This window comes from Kryptolebias marmoratus, linkage group LG17 (genome assembly GCF_001649575.2).
Source record: "Kryptolebias marmoratus isolate JLee-2015 linkage group LG17, ASM164957v2, whole genome shotgun sequence".
NCBI lineage: Eukaryota > Metazoa > Chordata > Actinopteri > Cyprinodontiformes > Rivulidae > Kryptolebias > Kryptolebias marmoratus.
Window position 1 is genome coordinate 23,327,762 of NC_051446.1, and position 22,022 is coordinate 23,349,783.

Sequence of the window (22,022 nt, forward strand, 5' to 3'; positions counted from 1 at the left end):
ATCCGGTTTAGCTGGTTTTAGGTGTCATTATTATCATCACAACTGTTCCTAAAACAGCACCAAGTATGCAGAAGTAATTAGATTAAAAAAACAAAAAAACAAACAAGAGTGTGAAAGTTGAATCAGCATTCACATAAAAAAATGAAATTTAATTCAACGCAGGCTCCACTTTTTCCAGTTATTACCATTCAGCAGCGAACATAAAATAATCCGGCCTCGTTTCGTCTAATTGCATGAAACTCGTTAACAAAAGCCGAACCCTGCCCCATCCCCCATCGACTCACACTGGTGACTTTGCGGTAGATCTGGGCGGCATTTTGGCACTCATAATACGGGTACTCCGAGGTGGCCATCTCCAGGATGCACATCCCCAAGGCGTAGACGTCCACGGCTTCGTCGTACTTCTCCTCGTACATCTCTGGGGCCATGAACTCGGGCGTTCCTGTCAGGGTTTACGGGCCCGAAAAAAAGTTGAGTTCGTTATTAACGCTGACTGGAGGACGCCGTAAAACAACGCACAGAGGACTAAAATCTAACTTTAATTTATAAAAAACAAGCTAAACCTGAATGGACAACTGGTAGTATTAAAATATACAAGTAAATAACTATTTAATAGTCCAAAATAAACATATTTTCACAATTTGATGTAATCAGAATAAGGTGACCGATATAAAAGTCAGATAGAAGAAAATATGTGACTATTCAACTGCTGAAAACGCCATTTTGATGACCAGCTGCTACGTTTTTCCACAGCTTTGGTGTCAGACAGTTGCTTAAAAAGGCTATTTTTAAATTAAAATAACACATTAAGTAATCTGTAAAATTAAAACAAACATAATAATGAGCTGAATATGTTCTATGGTATGAAATAAACCTCGTACGGAGTGTCACTTATAGAGTCGTCAAACATTAAAACACAAAATCATCTAAGTAATATATCATTTGGAGCAATTAAATTTTATGTGCTAAATCAATTATGCAATAAAAACAAAAGTCCACACACAAATTAGGCAAAGTTTCTTGATAAAAACATATTTTTCCCCCAGTTTACAAACTAGTTAGCTTAAATCTTTAGTGCTAGTCTGTTAGCATGTTGCTACATGCTAATTAGCAACAATTGTGATTAGCTGAGACCATCAACGTAAATAAAAATGGACGAAGTGACTCCATTCCCTGCCCTTGTCCAAGATAAAACTAAAATGTCAGATTTTTGGGCGCCGCCGGGTTGTGAGTCTGCGCGCTCGGGACGCTGCGCTGTAGCAAAAGTCCCGCCTCCATATCCTCCCAGCTCGCTAATAGGCTGAGAGCTTGTCAATCACAGACGAACATGACGCTTCTGTTTGAGCCTCAAATAACTAAAAATAAATGTATAATAAAAAAATACACATTTTAACAAAAAGGAAGAAGGTAAGAACAGCTTGAATCAACAAAAATCAACACCTAAAAGAAAAGATTGAACAATAAAAACATAAAACAATGTTTACATGAAGGGGCGGGACCTAAAAACTGAACTTCAGCCAGCCACTAGGGGGCACTCGTCCCGTGTGGCTTCAACTTCCAGCTTCTGGTTCTGTCTCTAGTTATAAAACATCTCGATGCTAACAACTGGTTAGCCTAAATCTTTACCACAGCATGGTGCTGCTAGTCTGTTAGCATGTTGCTACTTGCTAATTAACAACAATCAGGTTTAGCTGAGATCATCTGGAATATCTTTATTGTTTGTGAATCTGTACTCACAGAATCTCTTTATGTTTTGGGGTATATTAGCAGCTCCACATAGGCTTACAAACATGGCTGCCGCTGCAAAACTGTCAATCTCCTTAAAATGTTGCTTTTCTTTTAGTAGAAGCACATAAATTTAAAAAAATAAAAGCTGCAGAGACTTGTGATCCTGATTTTTGCTGGCTGAAGACCACAAAGATTACTATTATTCATTTAACAAAAAGAAAACACATCAGATATTATTATTTTTCATCCGTTTATGAGCAAATCGTTTTATCTCGTTGTAACAGTTAAGCGTTCGGTAATGATTTTAAAAGTTAATCTGATTTCTGCACCACTTGGTGTTTCATGACCCCAACTTTAAAAACTGCTGGCTTAGAGACGGGCTCATTAAAAAATAAAACATTAAAAGCTCTGAAAGGAAGAAGACGTTTCTTTCAAGTGATCAGAACACTACAGAGTACGACGCCTTTAAACATGCTGCTGGTCAGACATCTTTCTTCTCGTTCCCTCTGAATGTCGACAATAACGGGTTTCATTCTAACTTGTTGGATTAAATTCATTTTCCACTCAGTGCAAGAACCAACGAGTCATTACGCCGCATCTCATGCCTGGCATCGTATAAACGCACATGATGGTTGAGGCGATTTCCAGCTAAATTAAAGGCCATTTGAGTAATCGGCTTTTTCTTTTTTTTTCCTACACAACGTTAAACAGGGCCTCTCTGGTCTCTTCAGTAAGAAAAAAAAGCTGAATACGTAAAGCAAGGAGCATTTGTGTGAGTTTCCAGTAATTATAAACTAACGTTTAAGTCGAAAACGTGTCCTCGATGTGAGATATTACCTACCTATGACACTTTTAGCAAAAGAGGCACTTTTGAGGGTGGCCAGTCCCAGATCTCCGATCTTCACGGAGCCGGTGGGGCCGGTGATAAAGATGTTGTCGCACTTGAGGTCGCGGTGGATGATGGGAGGGGTGCGCGTGTGCAGGAAGTGAAGCCCCTTAAGGATCTGACGGCTCCAGCGCTGCAGCAGCTTCAGCTTCATCTCCTTGAACCTCTTCAGGTACCTGAAGGACAGAAGGAGAAGTTCAACACGTCGGTCTAAACCAGGGGTGTCCAATCCTGGTCCTGGAGGGCCGCTGTCCTGCAGGTTTTAGATGTCTCTCTGCTCTGAATGAGTGATTAACAGGCTTCTGCAGAACTCAAAGACCTGCTGAAGAGCAGAGAAACATCTAAAACCTGCAGGATGGTGTCTCTCCAGGACCAGGACTGGACACCGCTGGTCTAAACAAACCGCAACGCAGCGAAGAAGAGGAAGTTTAAACGTAAAACGACTCTCCGGTTTCGTTTTTTACTCCACTTTTCTCTACTTTAAAAGCAGAAGACAAGATATTGAACACCCTGTTTGGCATTAAAGCGTCTGCCATCCGAAACCCGAGGAGTGAGAGCAAAACGGCGCCGAAACTCACGTCTTCAGAGTGCCGGAGGTCATGAGCTCAGTGACGAGGATGATGCACTTGTGGCCCTTCATCGTCGACTTCCAGGAGTCGTGGAAGCGTACGATGTTCGGGTGCTGGAGGCCTTTTAACATCTCCACTTCCTCGCTGAAGCGCTGCCGCTCTGCTTTGGTCAGCTTCCGCGTCTGCAGGAAAAGGAAAATGTAACGTTAAATATGATGACATCTTCTCGGGGTTAGTCCCCGTTTCGTTTTTGGATTGTGTAATTTTATATTTTTTAAAATATTTAATTTAATTTACAAATATTTTCTCCTTAGAAACACGTGGAGATTTCTTCAATTTCTTCATAAAATTGTTCTCAGCAAACTGGCTCAATGTTTGTCTTCTTCTGCTACTTTTAGCTTTTAGCTACCGTTCTGCTACTTTTAGTGGTAAGCTAGCCTTTTGCTGCATTTAGCTTTTTGCAAACCTTTACAGTTTTAAATTTCTAGATAGCCTTCTGAAACTTTTAGCTTGTAGCTATTGTTCTGCTACTTCGCTTTTAGCTAGCATTTTGATACTTTTAGCTTTTAGCTAGCCTTTCACTACTATTAGTTGGCTTTTTGCTACTTTTACCAAACTATTTGCAGGCTTTAGCTAGGCTTTTTCCACTTTCAGCTACTACTATGCTATTTTTACCATTTAGTCAGTATTTTGCTCCTTTTAGCTATCCCTTTTACATTTAGCTTTAAGCTACCATTCTGCAGTTTTTAGCTACTTTCAGCATCTAGCTACTTTTCTGCTACTTTACCCACCATTCTGCTTTTTTTAGCTAGTAGTTACCATTCAACCTTAGCTTTTAGCTAGCCTTTGCTACTTGTAGCTTCTATAGCCTTTTGATGCTTTTAGTTAGCCTTTTGCTATTTTTAGCTCTTAGGTACCCTTTCACCACTTTAGTTTCTAGTTTGCTGCTTTACCTACCATTCTGCTGCTTCAGTTTTTAGCTAAAGTTTTGCAGCATTTAGTTTTAGCTACTGTGCTGCTAATATTAGCTTTTAGCTCGTGCTCTGCTTCTTTAAACGTCTTTAGCAGTTTTCAGCGAAGTCTTTCGGCGCTCGGGTTTCTGCAGTTTTGTAGAAAATGTTGTTTATTTCAGATCTGAAGTTTGTTAAACTTCTTTTCTTAAACCTGTGTGAGTAAAAGGAAACGATCAGCGAACGTTTGAACGCTCCACAGCTGGTGACCACATGAACCTTGACGCGCGTGTGTGTGTGTGTGGGGGGGGGGGGGGTTGTCAATCATAAAAAAGTAGGTTAGAAGGTTTAAAATGCTCCGCTCCTCTCGGCTACAAACACAGCAAACAAAAACAACCAAACCAATCTGATAAATCATCTCTACTTCTCTAATGAGCTCCCCGTCAGAAGTTCCTCCATCTCCTCGACTCCGCCTCCAACTCAGATTTATAACCTTATTTATGGTCCAATAAGGGGAGCTGCGACTAATTTATGGAAGAGATTTCCAAACATGTAAAACTGAACTCCAATCAAGTCGGACCAACAAAGACATTTTTGTGCTTCCTGCAGGATGAATGAGCTGATTTAGCTTCTGGTGGAGAAACTCGGCCTGGGAGACTCCGGGACCATGAATCCAGCATTGACAGATTTCTTGGGAAGAAAGAAGAAGGAAGGTCTCCATATGTTCGTGCTTACAATCAGCTTTTAGCTACGTGTTCTCCTTCCTTTCTGCTCTTTCCTCGCATGTTTAGCAACACCGATGCTAATCAAACCAAAGAACGAGATCCCGTGACGGAAAACGCCTTTCACCTGCGTCAGTCACCCGTCAGGAACTCCAGCCCGAGGCTCTCTGCGTAAAGAGGCGACCTCTGACCCCATGGATTACATTTAGGTCAACATCAGTTTATGACGCCGACGCAGACCTTCTCCCTCACATGGAGAACCTTTCTCAGAAAAACTGAATGATTAGCAAAAACAAACAAAAAAAAGACTAAATATCTAAAGTTAACGGTGAAAAGTAATGATGGTAGCAGGGTTTTTAAAAAAGTGATAAATTTACACAAATTTAGATGTCTGATTTATGAACACTGAGGTTTACAGCTGCCATAGATCAATCCGCCTTAAAAAAACAGGAAGCACGTCGAACATGGCATAAACCTCGACGACTGTGAGCAGTTTACTCGTCTGTGAGTCACTGGGTTTGTGGCACCGATGTGCGTCTGGATATTTGTGTATCTAAGCACGACAACATCAGACCCCTGTGTGGGGAGCTTTGTCTCCTGCGGACAGACGCCGGCGCAAAGAAGTTACAACATTTCGCAGCTCGGAGCGCCGGAGCATTCTCCGCGGCGTGGAGTCCTGCCAGCGGGAAGCCCTGGCACTCGGAAAACCACAAAACACTACGGCTTACTAAAACATCCAGATCAGAACTTCCTGGAAAAACCAAAAAAAACCCTCGCTGTGGCAACCGCTGGGAAACGGTGTTCCTAAAGCTGAAGCTTCAGTCGGAACATCTTCAAAATCAGCCGAAATTCACCGAAAAATAATCAAAAAATGAGACAAAATGCATTTTCCAGAGAGTTGTTGAAGCTAAAAGAGGCAGAACAGCTGAAAGTTAAAAGCAGCAGGTTGCTAGCTAAAGATGGAAGAACTGAAATGATAGCTAAAAGTAGAAAAACAGCAGCTAGAAGCTAAAAGTACGAAACAGCAGCTAGAAGCTAAAAGTAGAAAAACAGCAGCTAGAAGCTAAAAGTACGAAACAGCAGCTAGAAGCTAAAAGTACGAAACAGCAGCTAGAAGCTAAAAGTACGAAATAGCAGCTAGAAGCTAAAAGTAGAAAAACAGCAGCTAGATGCTAAAAGTAGAAAAACAGCAGCTAGAATCTAAAAGTAGAAAAACAGCATCTAGAAGCTAAAAGTATGAAACAGCAACTAGATGCTAAAAGTAGCACAAAGTAAGCTAAAACAAAAAGCAGCAAAAGGTTAGCTCAAAGCTAAGGTCAGCTAAAAGTAGCAAAAAAGATAGCTAAAACTAGTAAATGCTAACAAGAAAGAAAAAACCCTTTTATATAGCTTTAAATAAGATTAGAAAATGGCTAGATAAAAGCTAAAAGTAGTAAAAGGAAAGCTAAAAGCTAACAGTAACAAAAGGCTAAAGGCTAAAAGTAGCAGAAGAAGTCAATAATGGAGAAAGTATGCAAAGAGAACTATGTTTTTCAAGGAACTGAAGAGCTCTCCGTGTATTTATTTGTAAATAAAGTTAATTATTCGAGATTCCAGAAGGCAGAGCAGCCATCTCCCGAAGGAGCTGAAGGTTTCCAGAGACAAGCAGCTAAAATAGGTTGCAAAAAAGAAAAAGAAAAACAATAGCGTGAATGCTGAATCAGCGTTGAAACGATTGAGCACAGATGGAAACAGGAAACAGTTTGTCGACATCGTGATGCAGTCATATGATGCTGAAATTACACACATTCAAACCATAACTAACAGCAGAAATGGAGGCTTTTCAAACGACGAATAATCAGAATATAATACTTCAGCTCGCCTCGGATGCCAATCTTGCTTTATTTGGACGTCATAAAAAAAGAAACATCATCCAAAGCCTCAAATGTTTCCATGGAATAATAATCCGAACGTATCAGTCTTCAGATGTAAACACCGAGATTGAAGACCATCTCGATACTGAAAGATGATATTTCACTAACAGACATCCGCCCTCACCTAACGGTGGCAGAAGATGAAAACGGTGGAGGAGGAGGGAACCGAAGAAACAAACGCCCCTTTTCCACCAGTGCGCGTACAGGACGGTTCCACGCCTTTTCCATTACCCAGGATTCATGGAACCGTCCCCCTTTTTAGGACCAACTCCGTCGAGGTTCCTAGCGTGCCGTACTGGCCTGAAAATGCGACGTCGGAGCACTGTCGGTCACTGATTGGTTAGGGGGTGGAGTCACTGGTGGCGTCCGAACGAACAGAGTTCTGGTGTCACGGATTTAGAACGCCTGGACGGGGGTTTGTGTAACAACCAGTCAGTGTGGACAGAATGTGGTATCTGTACGGAAAATAAAAAATAAAAATAGTGAAAAAGTAGGGCAAGAGAAAAAAGCTGTTCCCTTCATGCTACTTATAGCCTGCAGGTATGTGCAGTAAGGGTCGGACAGCTTTACATTTCCTCCAGTTTTGACAGTATTTGTACAATAATGAGCAAAAATAACAATTTAACTGAATGGTTTAAAGCTTATTTTATCATTATGATACAGTTTGTTTATGATTGCTCTTTTAATCAACATTAGACAAACTTTTTTTATCTACCTGTGTTTGTATTTTTGTGTTTCCAGTGGCTTAATTTGGTCCTGTTTCCTTATAAATTACTGCTCTTGTGCATTGCCTGTGTCCAATAAATCAACATTTGTAATATATTTTGGAAAATATAGTCCCGACTGATTGGACTTTAAAGTCAAATGGCATTTTTTAAAGATCTCATTGTTCCATATTTCTCAAACTGAGCTCTTCGCTGTCAGACTGAAGGTTTACTTGTGGTTCCTAGAGTCTCTAAAAGTAAAACAGGATATCAGGCGACTCTCTTGTGGAACCAACTAATAGTTTTTTGTCCATGAGGGTGTCTACTTTTAAGACCAGGCTTAAAATTTTCCTTTTTGATGAATCCTATAGTTAGGGTTGGTTTGGGTTCCCTTAGATCTGCTGCTGTCTTTATGATCTCTACTGTGTTTTTATTTGTCTTTCTTCCCATAGAAACTCCACCTGGACCTGTCCTCCAGCGTTTGTCTCTTTCCTGTCCACTCAAACCCTCAGCCAGTCGAGGCAGATGGCCGCCCGGTCCTGGTTCTGGTTCTGGTTCTGCTGGAGGTTTCTTCCTGTTAAAAGGGAGTCTTTCCTTCCCACTGTCGCCTCCGTGCTGCTCGGGATGGAAAAGATTTGACCCAATCTGTTGGCTTCCTTAGATAACTTTTACTAACTGTTATTTCAGAATCATTATAAGAAGAATTTACTGTAACTGGGAGTAAATCCCTTTTATTGTGTCCTTATTTATACAGCGTAGCGCACATTTATTATTATAATTTCCACCCTCTCCGCTCTGTCCCACTCACTTCTAGTCCATTTCTTCCCTCTAATTTTGTAAATCTTTAAAAAAAAAAGGTTAATTTAATAAACAGTAACCCTAACCCCTACATACTATAGTTTTAATAGATTTTACACAAATAAAACCAAGTTTTAGTATTCATGTGACCGAAATATTCAATATATTCATGTTTTTGTTGGGGGAGGCGGAACGTAAGGCTTTATGATGAGACAGTTGGCCAAATGTGACCATTTTCTTTAAATTTTGCACCGTTTTGAGCTGTTGTTTAAAAATAAATAAAAAAGGGGGGGCTTTTTTGTGGAGTAAAGTAAACCATCCAGTTACAAAGATAATAAATATCCAGTAAAAGGCTGCGTATCCAACCATCTGCCTCGGCTCGTGTTTGATGCCCTTCAGGAACCAAAAACCTGGTTTTCCCTCCCCCCCTCTTCCTGTCGTCCACTTATTTTTGAAAGTGCCGTAACTCAAGTGTCACACACGTTGGCGGAGCGGAGGAGATGAAGACCAGAGTTCACCGAGGCCTCTTATTGACACGAGAGCGCTCAGACTGTCAATCACGAGCTCTGACGAGCGGCTGGGATTGAGGTCAGAATCGAGGTGAGGAGGAGGAGGAGGAGGATGGGGGGGGGGGGGTGACCTCACAGCTGCAGCGCTGACATGCCTGCCATGACTGACACATGCTGTGTATAAACACTTACACGAAGCACAGTGTCGCCTTCAGATGTTTGCAGGTGAAAACTGAGGCGGCAGTGTGCTCATTCCAAGAAAAACCTGACAAGCTCCGTAAATGGAGCGGGGCAGAGGGAGGTTAGCCATTAATCTCATAAGGCCTGAGGAGTCAAACCGAGGCTCCGGCTGCTGCTCCCGCTCCAAGAATCCGACCCGACCTGCAGCACTAATGTTCTGTATGCATCATTTAGTTTGTTGTGTGGAAGCCGACTCAGCATTTACGATATAGTTTTACTGCTCTTTGTTTACTTTCCTCAACATTGTTTCCAACCTGACGTCTTCTGCTGACTTTGTTCTTACAGCAAAACATTCGGCTCATCCTGGAGATGGGTGGTCGGACTTAGTTTTTTTTATTACTTTTGTACTTTTCTAAATATTTAACTTTACTTACAAATATAATCTCCATAGAAACTGAAATCTGCTTCAACAAACTGGCTCCATTTTTGTTTTCTTATGCTACTGTTTGCCACCTTTCTTTCTGCTACTTTTAGCTCTTACTTTCCTTTTCACTACTTTAGGTTTTAGCTAATATTCTCCAACTTTGAGCTTGTAGCTAGCCTTTTAGCATGTTACTTTTAGCTTGCATTTTGCCCCTTTTAGCTAGCCTTTAGCCATTTTTAGTTTTTTTTGCTACCATTTAGATATGTTTACTTTATTCTGTGTTAACTTTTCGCTTGCTTTTCACCTTTTTGATACTTTTAGCTCGTGTTTTGACACCTTTATCTAGTCTTTTCCTACTTTTAGCTGACTTTCTGCTACTCTGAGCTGCTATGTTAGTTTTAGTTTGATATCACTATCTTCAGCCAGTGTTTTGCCTCTTTTATCTTTAAGCTGGTGTTCTACTCATGTTAGCTTTAAGAACTCAAATTCAGCTCGTTTAGCGCTCAACATCACGCTGAATTTTCACAGATTTTGAACTTTCTCTGAAGGCGGACCATTTATACATTTACATCAGCTGAAACAGCGCTGTCGGCGAGCTCAGGGAGCTCTTTTTGTCTGCTTACGTTGGTATTTTTAACACGTCTCAGCCTGTCTGCTGTTTGCTTTTAGTAACTCATTAAAACCTTTAACCGTGTCCTATAATTGCTGCGCATTTATAGCACCGACCTCCTCCCCCGTCGAGTTCCTCCTCCTCAATAATCCTTTCGAGCCAAGCTTCGAGTTGCACAATAACAGAAACTGATAACAGCACGTCTTATTTATCTCTAGCTGTAGTTTTTATTGTTACAGTTTGTGTAAACAACTGTTCCTTATAATAGTTACATTCGCCACAATATATTAAAAAAAAGGCTAAAACTGCTGAGTTATCTGATGTTTCAGCGATTCCCCCCCCAGGAATGATCACAAACTAGAACAACGTCGCTTTGCTGCAATAATTCGACTATTAGTTTGACCCGGGACACCTTTCAGCTGGCGTCTGAGCGGTCTCAGGTCAAAGTAAACACAGATGAGGGGGGGTTGGGTGGGNTGGGGGGTGGGGGTTGGGGGGGGGCGTTTTATCCTTGCAAAGAGCATTTGAGGATAGGAGCATAAAAGGAACAAACACCGTGTCCTGCTCAGGAAACCCGGTGAACCGCAGCAGGATCACAAGAGGCCTGAAGGACACGGTTTGGAGGAGGAACGCTCGGCGCCATTCGCTGCGCGAGCCGGTGTTTTTCTGCCGCAGCACCGATCGATAAGAAGCTGAACGTCTTCGTGGAGCCGGGGGGAGTCTGAAACCGATCAGCAAACACGTGTCACATGAGGATCTTCCACTTGTGCAAATAAACAACAACTATAATTAGCAGCTTTAGATTAAAAGCCATCAATAAAACCGTGTTTAACAAGCAGTCACGTTCCGTTATAATCAAGGACCAAAAGAAACCGGTGCGCCCCTGAACCTCATCTGGTAACAATCATAACATCTTCAGGACTGGAAACCCTTCTGATCAGAGAGGCATTTTGTTGCTAATTAATGAAAAAATAAAGCTAAAAACATTTAATCTCGGTCAAATCTTCAATTGGGAGGCTTTAGGAGCAGCTTTTATCATCACAAGAACGAACAGAAAGTCTTGAACTCCAATTATAAAAATGCTTTCAGTTTCAATCAGCAGTTTCACTTGATGTGAGCTGAAAAACTCCACAGCTTTGATTATTTGAAGTTGTTTCAGATAACTGTAAGCTGCAGTTTACGCAGCTCAGGCCTCGGCAGGTTCATGACAACGCACACAAATCTGATTTAAAGGCACGTCCCCTCCGGGTGGATTATGTCAACTGTTGGCTTCTTGAAAACCTTCAGAAAAAAATAAAAAAATAAAACCCATCTGAAAGGGCCTTTTCAGGAATTGTTCTGGGCTATTGGTGCAAAACGTTCCCACCCTTTTTAAATTACAGTTTTTTAAAAAAGTGAACACTTTCAGACTTGCGTGCACACTTTTTACAGGAACGAGAGGAGAACGTAACAAATAAAACTACTTTCTTATAAACAAAATCTGCCAAAACAGTTTTCTAAAAGCAGCTTTGCTCCGACTGAAACACGTCTTATAGGTGATGGATTATTCTGGATCCTTGAATCCAAACTTTTCTTCTTCTGCTCCAGAACAGTCACATCATCGATATAACATCAACAATCATTAGATTTAATTTAGACATTTATAACCTCACTCTCTTCCAACCACTATGGCAGCAAATATGTCATTTTTTAATGTAACTGTTTGGTTTTGTGATCTGATTTTTTTCTGCAGACTTTGGGCTATTTTAGCTATTTATACATCAAAAACATTCAGCTCGTTTAGGAGATGGGTGCTCTAACTTTTGGAGGCTTTTTGTAACTTTTATGCTTTTCAAAGTATTTGACTTTATTTACAAATACTTTCCTAATAATGACCTGAGATTCTTCTTCTCTTTGAAACCTGCATTATCATACCGGCTCTGTTTCTGTCTTCTTCTGCTGCTTTTAGCTTTTAGCTACCATTCTGCTTTTCAGCTCTTACTAGCCTTTTGTTACATTTAGCTTACATTTAGCTTTAACCTAGCTACTTACTACTTGTAGTCATTTGCTGCTTTTAGCTTCAGTTCTCTTTGTTCATTCAACCCAACTTTGGGTTGCCAGGTTGTAAAAGAAACAATGAAAATCTTATCTCATTTTATCTGAGCGCTAAAGCTGAGGCTCTGTTACTTTAAGTTTGCACGTTACGTTGAGCTTTGTAGGAAATGAGCTCAGAGTAAAACCTTTTAAAGTTTGTTCTGGCTCCGGGCTGGGAGAGGAGTCGGCAGCCGGGAAGCTTTTTTTAATTACGTTTCTGAAGTCAAAGGGAGTAAAATCCTCACCTAAAGTCCCCGCTTTGAGGGAAGAGTTGCATCGTTGTTTTATTTACGCCACAAAATGAATCATTTCTTTGTTTCTGTAAACGTTTGACTAACTCAAACTTGTAAAAATCTGCTGGGTACAGATTGTATTTTTTGGTTGCAGGAGGGGAAGCAGCATTGTGTTACTCCGTGCTATCGAGAGCCGGCGGCAACCAGGACCGGATAGAGTCTACGAGCCGACAGCGTTCAGGTGGAGGCCGTGTCACACGAAGGGAGGAGCATGAAACATTTACGAACCCACACGAGAGCGTGTGACGAAAACTGAGAGGAGAAGAAAAAAGGTGAGAACCAAGTTTAGAAACCGACCCCGAAAAATATAAACGTGAACTAAAACGGCTTCGTTTACTTCGAAGGTGGAGAGGAAAACACAAGTTTATCTTCTTTTTTTAATTTGTTGACAGAGAAAACATAACAGTGTTTGTCCTGGAAGGCAAATATTGGCCAATTCATCCCAGGACTCGCAACTTAGAGCACATTTATTCCCTCACACACACACACACACATGCGGCCGGTTCAGATAGGACCAGACGTAACCACCCCCTCACCAACCACAGCGATTAGCTCGTTCAGGAAGCTGCAGGGCGACCATGTTTCCACCGAACAAATGGCTTCACAGACACCAGAGAGACGATACTATCCAAAGTTCAGAGGTTAAATGTTTCCTCTAAAGACCAAAAGTGAGATAAAGGTGAACGAATCTTCAGCTTCTTTTAAAAAAAAGAGGCGGTTTTAAGACTAAGAACCAGTTTATTGCAGTAAAACGGGCATCAACGTGTCAGCAAAGACTGTTTACTTCAGTGGCGGGCGATAATGTAACCTGAGTTTGGACGAAACTCTCAGGAAGCTGAACGTCTGCAACCGCTCACCTTCAGGAGTCGACCCAAAACAAGATGGCCGCCACAGATAACGAGCTAAAATCCGGCGTGGTAGTAGCTGAGAGTCGTTCCTGACAATCCGAGCTCTAACAGATTAAAAGATTTCACAAAAAGTTTGTCTTTTTTTTTTTTAAACAAAACTCAAACTCTGGTGTGAAAAAAGGCAGGAGCGCAAAACCTTTCATCTTTAATATATTAATATAATTTTATTTATTATTAAAACAGCTCATTTTAAAAGAGTTTAGCATTTCTGCCTTCTTCTTCTCTATCAAATAAGCCTGAATGAATAAATAAATTTCATTAAAATGTCTGAAACATTACAGTCCAGGTAAACTCCCTTTAAGAGTTTATCCAATCTGCACAGATTTGTTCAGCTGTTCCAAGATGCATTTAGAAAGTTGCCGATGTTTCAAACAGAAACGTTGCCTTTTTATGAGGAACAGGTTAAGCAACATAACTGGACGATAATAGAGGGCCGAGCCTTTTAGAAGTAGAGATGCTGGGAAGTTCACCATCCGGCTGCGGCGAGGAACAGACGCTAAAATCTGAGCTGCCGCCTGTGAGCCCGGGTCAGATGGGCCGTTCTCAGCACTCGGCTCAAAATCAAACTTCTATAATCATATTAGCCTCATGGACGTCTTTGAAGGCATCATTAATGTGTTATAAACTGTATATGTTTCTACAGGCCCGGATGTATGATTTCACTAAGTGTATGCAGGTCAGTACAGATGTATATATGGGTGTATGTATGTAAATGTGTATTGGTGTACGTATATGTGAATATGTATATATCTAGGTGTACAAATGTGTCTGTGTGTATATGTAGTACTTTCATTTGGCTGAGGAAATATTACTATAATAATATTTTATTTTGTCAGCAAGGACATTGGAAATTTAGAATAATATGACAAATTCCAGCTGGAAAAGGGGTATGATTATATAAGTTATACTTCTTCATACTCCTTTTCAGACTCATAATCACCGATGTGAAGTGTCTTCAAGAAAGTTACAATGTACTATGTGTTTATATTACACTATCGGTGAAAGGTTTGTCTGAAATAAATTATTATCATCATCATCATCATCATCATCATCATCATCAGGATCAAACGCCGTCATTCAGATGATGTTTTTATTATTTTATGTTACTTTTAGCTTGCTTTTTGCCCCTTTTAGCTAGCCTTTAGCCATTTTTAGTTTCTCTTTGTCGTTTAGCTATGTTTACTTTATGCTATGTTAACTTTTAGCTTACTTTTTACTACTTTTATCCAGCTTTTTGATACTTTTAGCTCTTGTTTAGCCACCTTTATCTAGTCTTTCACTACTTTTAGCTGGCTTTCTGCTAGAAAGCGGGTCAAAATCAAACATCTATAATCATATTGGCCTCATGGACGGCATTATTAATTTGTTATAAACTGTATATGTTTCTACAGGCCCGGAGGATCAAACGCCGTCATTCAGATGATGTTTTTATTATCGCCCGCCGCCGAAGGCGAAGGCGGACCGGTAATCCTTCTGCACTGAATGGGCTTTAATGAGGCTTTCTGCAGCAGCTTTGGTGGGCCACAGCGACAAGCAGGTCACATGACGGCGGCGCTCATCTACGCCCATATGAGGGCTTGAGTTTTCATTACAAACACACCTAACACCTCCAGGCCCGCGCGTAAAGAGCCACCAAGCTGCCTGTGCTTGTTTCCTTCAGTATCCACCCAAAAAAAATCAGACATTGACATACGACCGAAGGCATTTAATCATATATTACGTCGTTATCTGGTTTAGGCACACTGAGTGATGAAAACAAGCCGTGTCTTGCAGCGTACAGTTTCACAGGCGACCCAACGCAGCCTCAAAGTGGCGTCCTGCCAGACGCAGGCTATCGTTAACCCGTGAGCCGGTCCAGATAAAGTCCACCCTGGAAGCGGGAAAGGCGGCGTTGATGTTGGAGCAGACGGGAAGCCATGTCACTCAGGCGGCTACATTCAGATAAAGGTTCATTCAAAAACCCAGCAAGGAAACGTGCAACAAAAACCAAAACTCTGAGCTGAACTCGATTCAGAACTTCTCGTTTAAAATCTGGAGTATAAACCATGAAGTGGCAAAGAGCTGCAGAGGCCCTTCGACCGCTCCACCCGCCTTTCCTTTTGTCCTCCAGCCGTGCCTCCTGGAGACCGCTGACATTTAAACACGCAGGATGAAGCCGCAGCTGAAACTCATCTTCATTAGGGCGTCAGTCGGTTACACGTACGATAATTTCCTTGTTTGTACTGGGACAAGTCCAGGCCGCTAAACCGAATCAGTTTCACCTGAAAGATTAAACTGAAATCAAACTAATCCAATTGGCCGCAGTGTTGGAGCCTGAATGTTGTGTCAACAGTCACACGGTTGTTTTCCTGTTTATAGTTTCTTCTGTTTGTTTACTTTGAGCTTTTTTATATAATCAGAAACCGTGTGCTGTAACTTTTATTTCACTTTATTAACTCAAACTTCTCCACAGAAACACATTGAGATCTCATCACATCCTTTTAGCTTTTAGCCACTGTCTTCCTCCTTTTAGCTGCAGTTTTGCTACATTTAGCTTCAGCTACTGTTTTGCTAATTTTACCTTAAGGTATGGTTTTGCTACATTTGACTAGTTTACTTTAGCTTTTAGCTGCAGTTTTGCTAACTTTAGCTTCTACATACCGTTTAGCTCATTTAAGCTTTCAGCTATGGTTTGACTACATTTATCTTTTAGCTACAGTTTGTTAATTGCAGCTTTAGCTTTTTAGCATTTAGCTACACTTCTGCTGGCTTTAGTCACCTGTTACTACTTCTAGCTTTTAGCTGGCTTTCTGCTACTTTTAGCTTTTACCCATCTTTTGACTACTTTAGGTTTTAGCTGGTATTTTGCTTCTTTGACCTTCCAGCTAACCATTTAGTATGCTAGATTTAGCTTGCATTTGGTCACTTTTAGCTAACCTTTAGCCATTTTTAGTTTCTCTTTGTCGTTTAGCTATGTTAGCTTTATGCTATGTTAACTTTTAGCTTGCTTTTTGCCCCTTTTAGCTTTTAGTTAGTGTAACCTGTTAGTTACAGGCGCAGACGTGTCTCGATACGAGGTTAAACGGGTCCTTTTTTTAAATTAATGCACACAAACTAGCCCTGCACGAAGCAGCCCCCTTTATAAACACTACTGCTGCTGAAAATACAGGTGGCTGGAGCGAAGCCGAGCACGAGGAACCTGTTAGTGTGGAGCCAGGCGGTTTCGCCTTGGCCTCAAAAATGAAATCTGAGAGTTCAGAAGCGTGTGGTGCAAGGTGGAGGAACACGCTGGAGGCTGCTGCCGCTGCCTTTGAAAGAGATTGGGTATTGTGCAACCGATGCCCTTTAAAGGGGGCTCTCCAAGAAGGATTTGTGCCTGAATGCTCTCATTCCTATCAGTTACTCAGTAGCTCGCCGAGCCGTTGCATTCTGGGTGTTTTCATATAAGAGCTCCACGCTCAATATTTCATGTGGCCGGCTTGTCGTGTTTGATGCGGCGCTCATAAAGCAGCAAAAAGCAACAAAGACGCATCGGTTCATGCATACATGTCACCCGGGGATCTGTTGGGCGGAAGGTTAGCTACACCATCAGGAAGGATTTAATCTTTTTTCACCACGTTTCTTTTCGGGCTTTAAGCTCCCAATCCTGTGACACAGTAGCTCTCAAGCTCTTAATTACCTCGTGGTGCTCAGCTTCTACGTTACTGTAACATTTGTCTGACAGTCACACTAATGTGATCCCACTTCACACGCAGAGAGAGAGAAAATAAATAAATCAACATTTCAAACGCAAGCCTGATTATGAAATAAGAGCTGCAGCAAACTGAGAAACACGTCGGGTTTTAAACTTGGACTGAGCTGCAGCTGGAAGTCAGAATAAGTCTGAGAAGATTTAAAACAGCAGAGCTGAAGCTCATTGTGTGAAGATGATTCAGCACAAAGTTCTGCTCCCTTCAGCTTTCTGCTCCCTTTAGCCTTTAGCTTTTTGCTTCCTTTAGCCTTTAGCTTTCTGCTTCCTTTAGCCTTTAGCTTTCTGCTCCCTTTAGCTTTCTGCTCCCTTTAGTCTTTAGCTTTCTGCTCCCTTTAGCCTTTAGCTTTCTGCTCCCTTTAGCCTTTAGCTTTCTGCTTCCTTTAGCCTTTAGCTTTCTGCTTCCTTTAGCCTTTAGCTTTCTGCTTCCTTTAGCCTTTAACTTTCTGCTTCCTTTAGCCTTTAGCTTTCTGCTTCCTTTAGCCTTTAACTTTCTGTTTCCTTTAACTTTCTGCTTCCTTTAGCCTTTAACTTTCTGTTTCCTTTAGTTTTCTGCTTCCTTTAGTCTTTAGCTTTCTGCTTCCTTTAGCCTTTAGCGTTCTGCTCCCTTTAGCCATTAGCATTCTGCTCCCTTTAGCCATTAGCATTCTGCTCCCTTTAGTCTGCTTCCTTTAGGCTTTCTGCTCCCTTTAGCTTTTAGCATAGACATGGTTTTAACAAAAGGGTCACCTATCTCCCCAACCTTTGACTCCATGACCTTGAAATCAATAGGAATCATCCTTGACCCATACCATAATACTTTCATCTTATGAGTAGATTAAATGTGTGTAAAACATCCTTGATTAAAACACCTTTCATGTAAGTTATTCTAGCTGTCTCGGCTGATAAATGTAGATAAATTCAGTAAGAGGATCTTTTCCTATAAAAACAGAGAAGCTTTCATTTAAACCGTTTGTTTAGGAGCGCTGACAGGAAGCTGCCCGCTATTCCAGCGTCCTTGCCCATCTTTAGAGCTGCATGTCATGGAAGGATCTAATTATTTTGTTTACTTATGAGTGCCAGCACAAAAAGTTCATGTGGACACCACCCAGATGGGCCTGCATTCACTCCAACCTGTGTTGACAATAAACTGCTCACTGAGGAATACCTTCGTAACGTCCAATAAAAAACACATTTCCTTCCAATCCTGATCTGGATAAGCAGGAATCAAGCAAAGTAGATGTTGTTTAAAGCCCCTCAGATCGTAAATAGCTGATCTCAACTTCCTGCAGATTAGATCTCGGTCTCTGTTGAACATATTTAAAAGGGCTCACGGCGTTTCTGCCGACGTTGTGATGACGCACCTTCAGCTGCTGCTCCATCAACATTACGGAAGGGACCGTGTTTAGCCACCAACAGGAAGCTTTTCTCTTGAACCATCGGAGGGCTGGGGGTGGGGGGGGGTGATTTCAGCGAAGAAATGCCTCTGCAGCTGAGCCCCCTCTCGTTGAGGTTAACTTATCACAACAGTAACCATATCAGCAATGGCCACCTTTAAGCTTATTAGAAGTGATTAAGGAGCTTAACCGGACTTGTGCCTCGAGCAAAGAGATGAAAAAAGCACGCTTGTTTCCAAAATGACCACAGGAGCAGGCAGAAAAAAAGTCCCACTCGTAGCAGAGCAGGTAGGAGTCTCGGAAAGGTGGATTCTTGGAGACCCCGGTTGTGATTCTGTCTCCCTGCTCTGAAAAGACACCCTTCATGAGATCTGACCGGTGGGGCCTACAGCTCACCTCACCTCCATGTAATCCCTGAAGGTCTGTTCTTTAGCTCCTTCGGCTGAGTTTAAAAGCAAAAACTCGACCAAAGTGACTTTTTTTTTTTGAGAATCGTTAAGAATGAGGAGGAACAACAGGCGAGGCCGCGCAGATAAGTCAGTGTTCGTGCCTCCGGAGGCTCAAATGGCTGCCAGACACGGACACTAATGCACGTCACATACAACGGCAAATGTTAAGGGTGGAGTTAAGGCTTAAACCTTTCAATCCACCACTGTGCTATCAAACCGTGTAAGCAAGAGTCGAGGCAGCTGTTGCTCAGGCTGTCGGGTGCCTGCATGCCAAACCCTGCGACCCACGCCGACACCTCCACACTTTTACAGCAGCCGCACGGCTCGCCTCGCCTCGCCTGGCCTGCCTGAGCTCATGTCGAACACGCGGACAAATACCTTACAGCTAAGCCAAACATGATCTAGGTCAGTGGTGTCAGGTCCTGGTCCTGGCCCTGGAGGGCCACCATCCTGCAGGTTTTAGATGTTTCCCCGTCAAGTCGCCCTTTAGTCGCTCGGTCATTCAAACCAGGCGTGCTGGAGCACAGAAACACCTGAAACCTGCAGGATGGTGGCCCTCCGGGACCAGGACCGGACACCACCGAGCCAAGGAGACGGAATCATGACAAACGGCTCATCTGTCACATTTAAATATTGATGACAGATCATCAGAGCTGAATATGAATGTCCTGACTCAGCTGTTGCACATAAGGCGAGCCATGGTTTCACTGGCTTTAACAGAGGGGGGGTTGTGGCATAAAGAGTGGTTAAGTTGGTGCTGATTGCTAACAGGATGGCCCGGGCCTCGACACGGCCGAACACAAGGTCGGCGAGGAATAACACGTTAGATCAGCTGCTCTGATGCCTGACCTGGATATAACAGTGTTCATATCACAGGAGATTCCTTCCTGCATCTTAATGCAGGGCTTTGGTTCAAACCAGAGAAAACGTGTGAGCTTAAGAAGCTAAAAGGCAGCAGAATGTTAGCTAAAAGCTAAAAGGCAGCAGAATGCTATGAAGAATGGAAGTTATAAACCAAAAGTTGTTGAAAAAGACAAAAACAGAACAAGCACGATGAAGCTGATTTCACAGAGAACAGTTTTTAAGGAACTAAGGAGATCCTAATGTGTTTCTTTGTAAAAAAATAAAGTTAAATATTTGGAAAAGTAAAAAAAAAAAATAGAAGTGGGATCACTCATCTCCTGGATGAGCTGAAGGTTTTGATGCGTGAACAGCTAAAAAAGCACTAAAACTGCAGCTGCATTTTACAAAAAGGATATAAAAGCTTGAACCAACCTGTAGCTCACACCAGGCCACCTCCACGGTGGTTTCTGTGTCCAGGCCCTTATAGACCGTCTTGAAGGACCCCCTCCCGATCTCTATGTTGAACTTCAGGTACCTTCCGTCCGGAGACGTCGCCACAGCTCTGGTCTCCACGTCCTCCTTCTCCTCCTGCTCCCACTGAGTCTCGAAGCTGATGCGAGACCGGACCTTGTTCTGCCTGCTGTGCAGCTCGTTGTCGGAGTCCGAGCTGGCCCCGGCGCACCCGCGGGCGCGCCGGGGCCGCTCTCGGGGCCGGGAGCCGCTGGGGTGCCGCCGGGCTTCTCCTCCTCCTCCTCCTCCTCCGCGCGGGACTCGGTCAGCGTCAGGATGTTCTCCGCGGACCAGGACAGGGCTTTGGACAGGGCGCTGCTGTACAGAGGCGAGTCGATGTCCATGCTGATTTTCTGCAGCCCGTACGAGTTCCTGCGCGCGCCCAAACCGTGCGTCCTGAGCCCGGCGGGGACCCGGGACAGCCGCTCGTCCGTCATGTTCACGGAGAGGCCTGGGAACGCGAGTCCTGCTCTCTCGACCTGCGCATGAGACATTACTGAGGCAGATTCAGAGCTTTCCAGACTTGGATCCTAAACACGGAACCGGAGAGGACGAGAGAACGGCGTTAATGCAGCTGGCCAAAACATTCAGCATATTTCACATAACCTGCAGGAAAACATCACTTTTAACTTTACATAAAAGGTGAAAAAATAAGAACTCTCTACTGACTCGTGTGTGGAAGCATTTCCCGGGTGTCCTGAGTGCGTAAAGTCACCACATGACCGCTTCAGGTCCCGGTTAAAGCGCGTTGTTCCCTCTGCTTGCTCCTTCTCTTTGCTGACACTTAAAGACATAACCTCCTGTGAAAGGACGGAGTTGCCAATATCAACAAAGCTCCGGAGGGTTGTGCGTCCTGCACGCGCTCCGTGCGCGCTCCCCCGGCTCCGCCCCTCGGCGCTTTGACGCGCAGACAGATGGAGCTCTCACACTCGGACCAGGCAGTCCAGGTTAACCAACAAGCTTTAAAACTGTATTAAACACACTCTTCTTTGAGCTTTGATCTGTCACACGGCCACACTGCCCTAAAAAGAAGGCTAACTTAAAGAATGAGTCAACTTTAGGGTCAAAGTTTGTGCGTAAATTCTTATTTCCAATTGACTGATTAAATTCATTTGAATCAACGTGGATCTGATGAGTCATTTCACTTCCAGCTTTGGTCTGACCTCGTTTGATAAACCTGAATGAGGGAGATAAGCTGCCCCACAGAGAGGAGGAGTTGGTCTGACCTGGCCAGCAGGGGGCGCCACACCTCAGAGAGCAGCTGCCTCTGAAACAAGACACCACTATCAGCCAAGGCCACACTGAGCCCCACCTGTCCCACAAGTGGATCAGCAAACAACCACCCGACTCCCTGGAGCTGTATCATCCTCACAGCGCAGGATGTGAACACAAAGCTGCTGAGCTGACATTTTAATGTACCACTCCGATCCTGAAAAAAGTTGGGACGCTGCGTAAAACGTAAACAAAATACGGAGTCAATCAGTATTTTATTCACAGCGGAGCGAAGTAAACATATCAAATGTTTAAACTGAGAAAGTGAATCGTTTGGGAGGCAGCAACACGTCTCCAAAGAGTTGTTCCAGGGGCAACTAAAGGCTGAACGAATGAGAAACAGCTGAAGGAGCTTTTAGTAACCAATTAGGTTAATTGGCAACAGGTCAGTCAGAGGACTGGAGATAAAAGGAGACTTTTAGAGGCTGAATGTGACAGAAGTACAGATGGGCAGAGGTTCACCAGGCTGAGAAAAACTGTCTAAAAGTAGTGAAACAATTTCAGAACAAAGTCTCTTAATAGAAAACTGGGAAGACAGTTTATATCATCATCAAACAATTTCAGGAATCTGTAGAAAC

At 42.8% G+C, this 22,022-nt stretch overlaps 1 protein-coding gene across 1 annotated transcript in view; it reads right to left on the minus strand.

Annotated features, from left to right (window-relative positions):
* wnk4a (WNK lysine deficient protein kinase 4a) overlaps nucleotides 1-21,422 on the minus strand; it is a 54,043-nt gene extending 32,621 nt beyond the window's left edge. The window contains 6 exon segments of the mRNA XM_017438318.3: nucleotides 285-442; nucleotides 2,570-2,790; nucleotides 3,193-3,365; nucleotides 20,095-20,336; nucleotides 20,339-20,702; nucleotides 20,842-21,422. Coding sequence (XP_017293807.1) covers nucleotides 285-442; nucleotides 2,570-2,790; nucleotides 3,193-3,365; nucleotides 20,095-20,336; nucleotides 20,339-20,666 — 1,122 coding nt within the window. The 5' untranslated portion in view covers nucleotides 20,667-20,702; nucleotides 20,842-21,422.
* Between the last annotated feature and the right edge of the window lie 600 nt (nucleotides 21,423-22,022).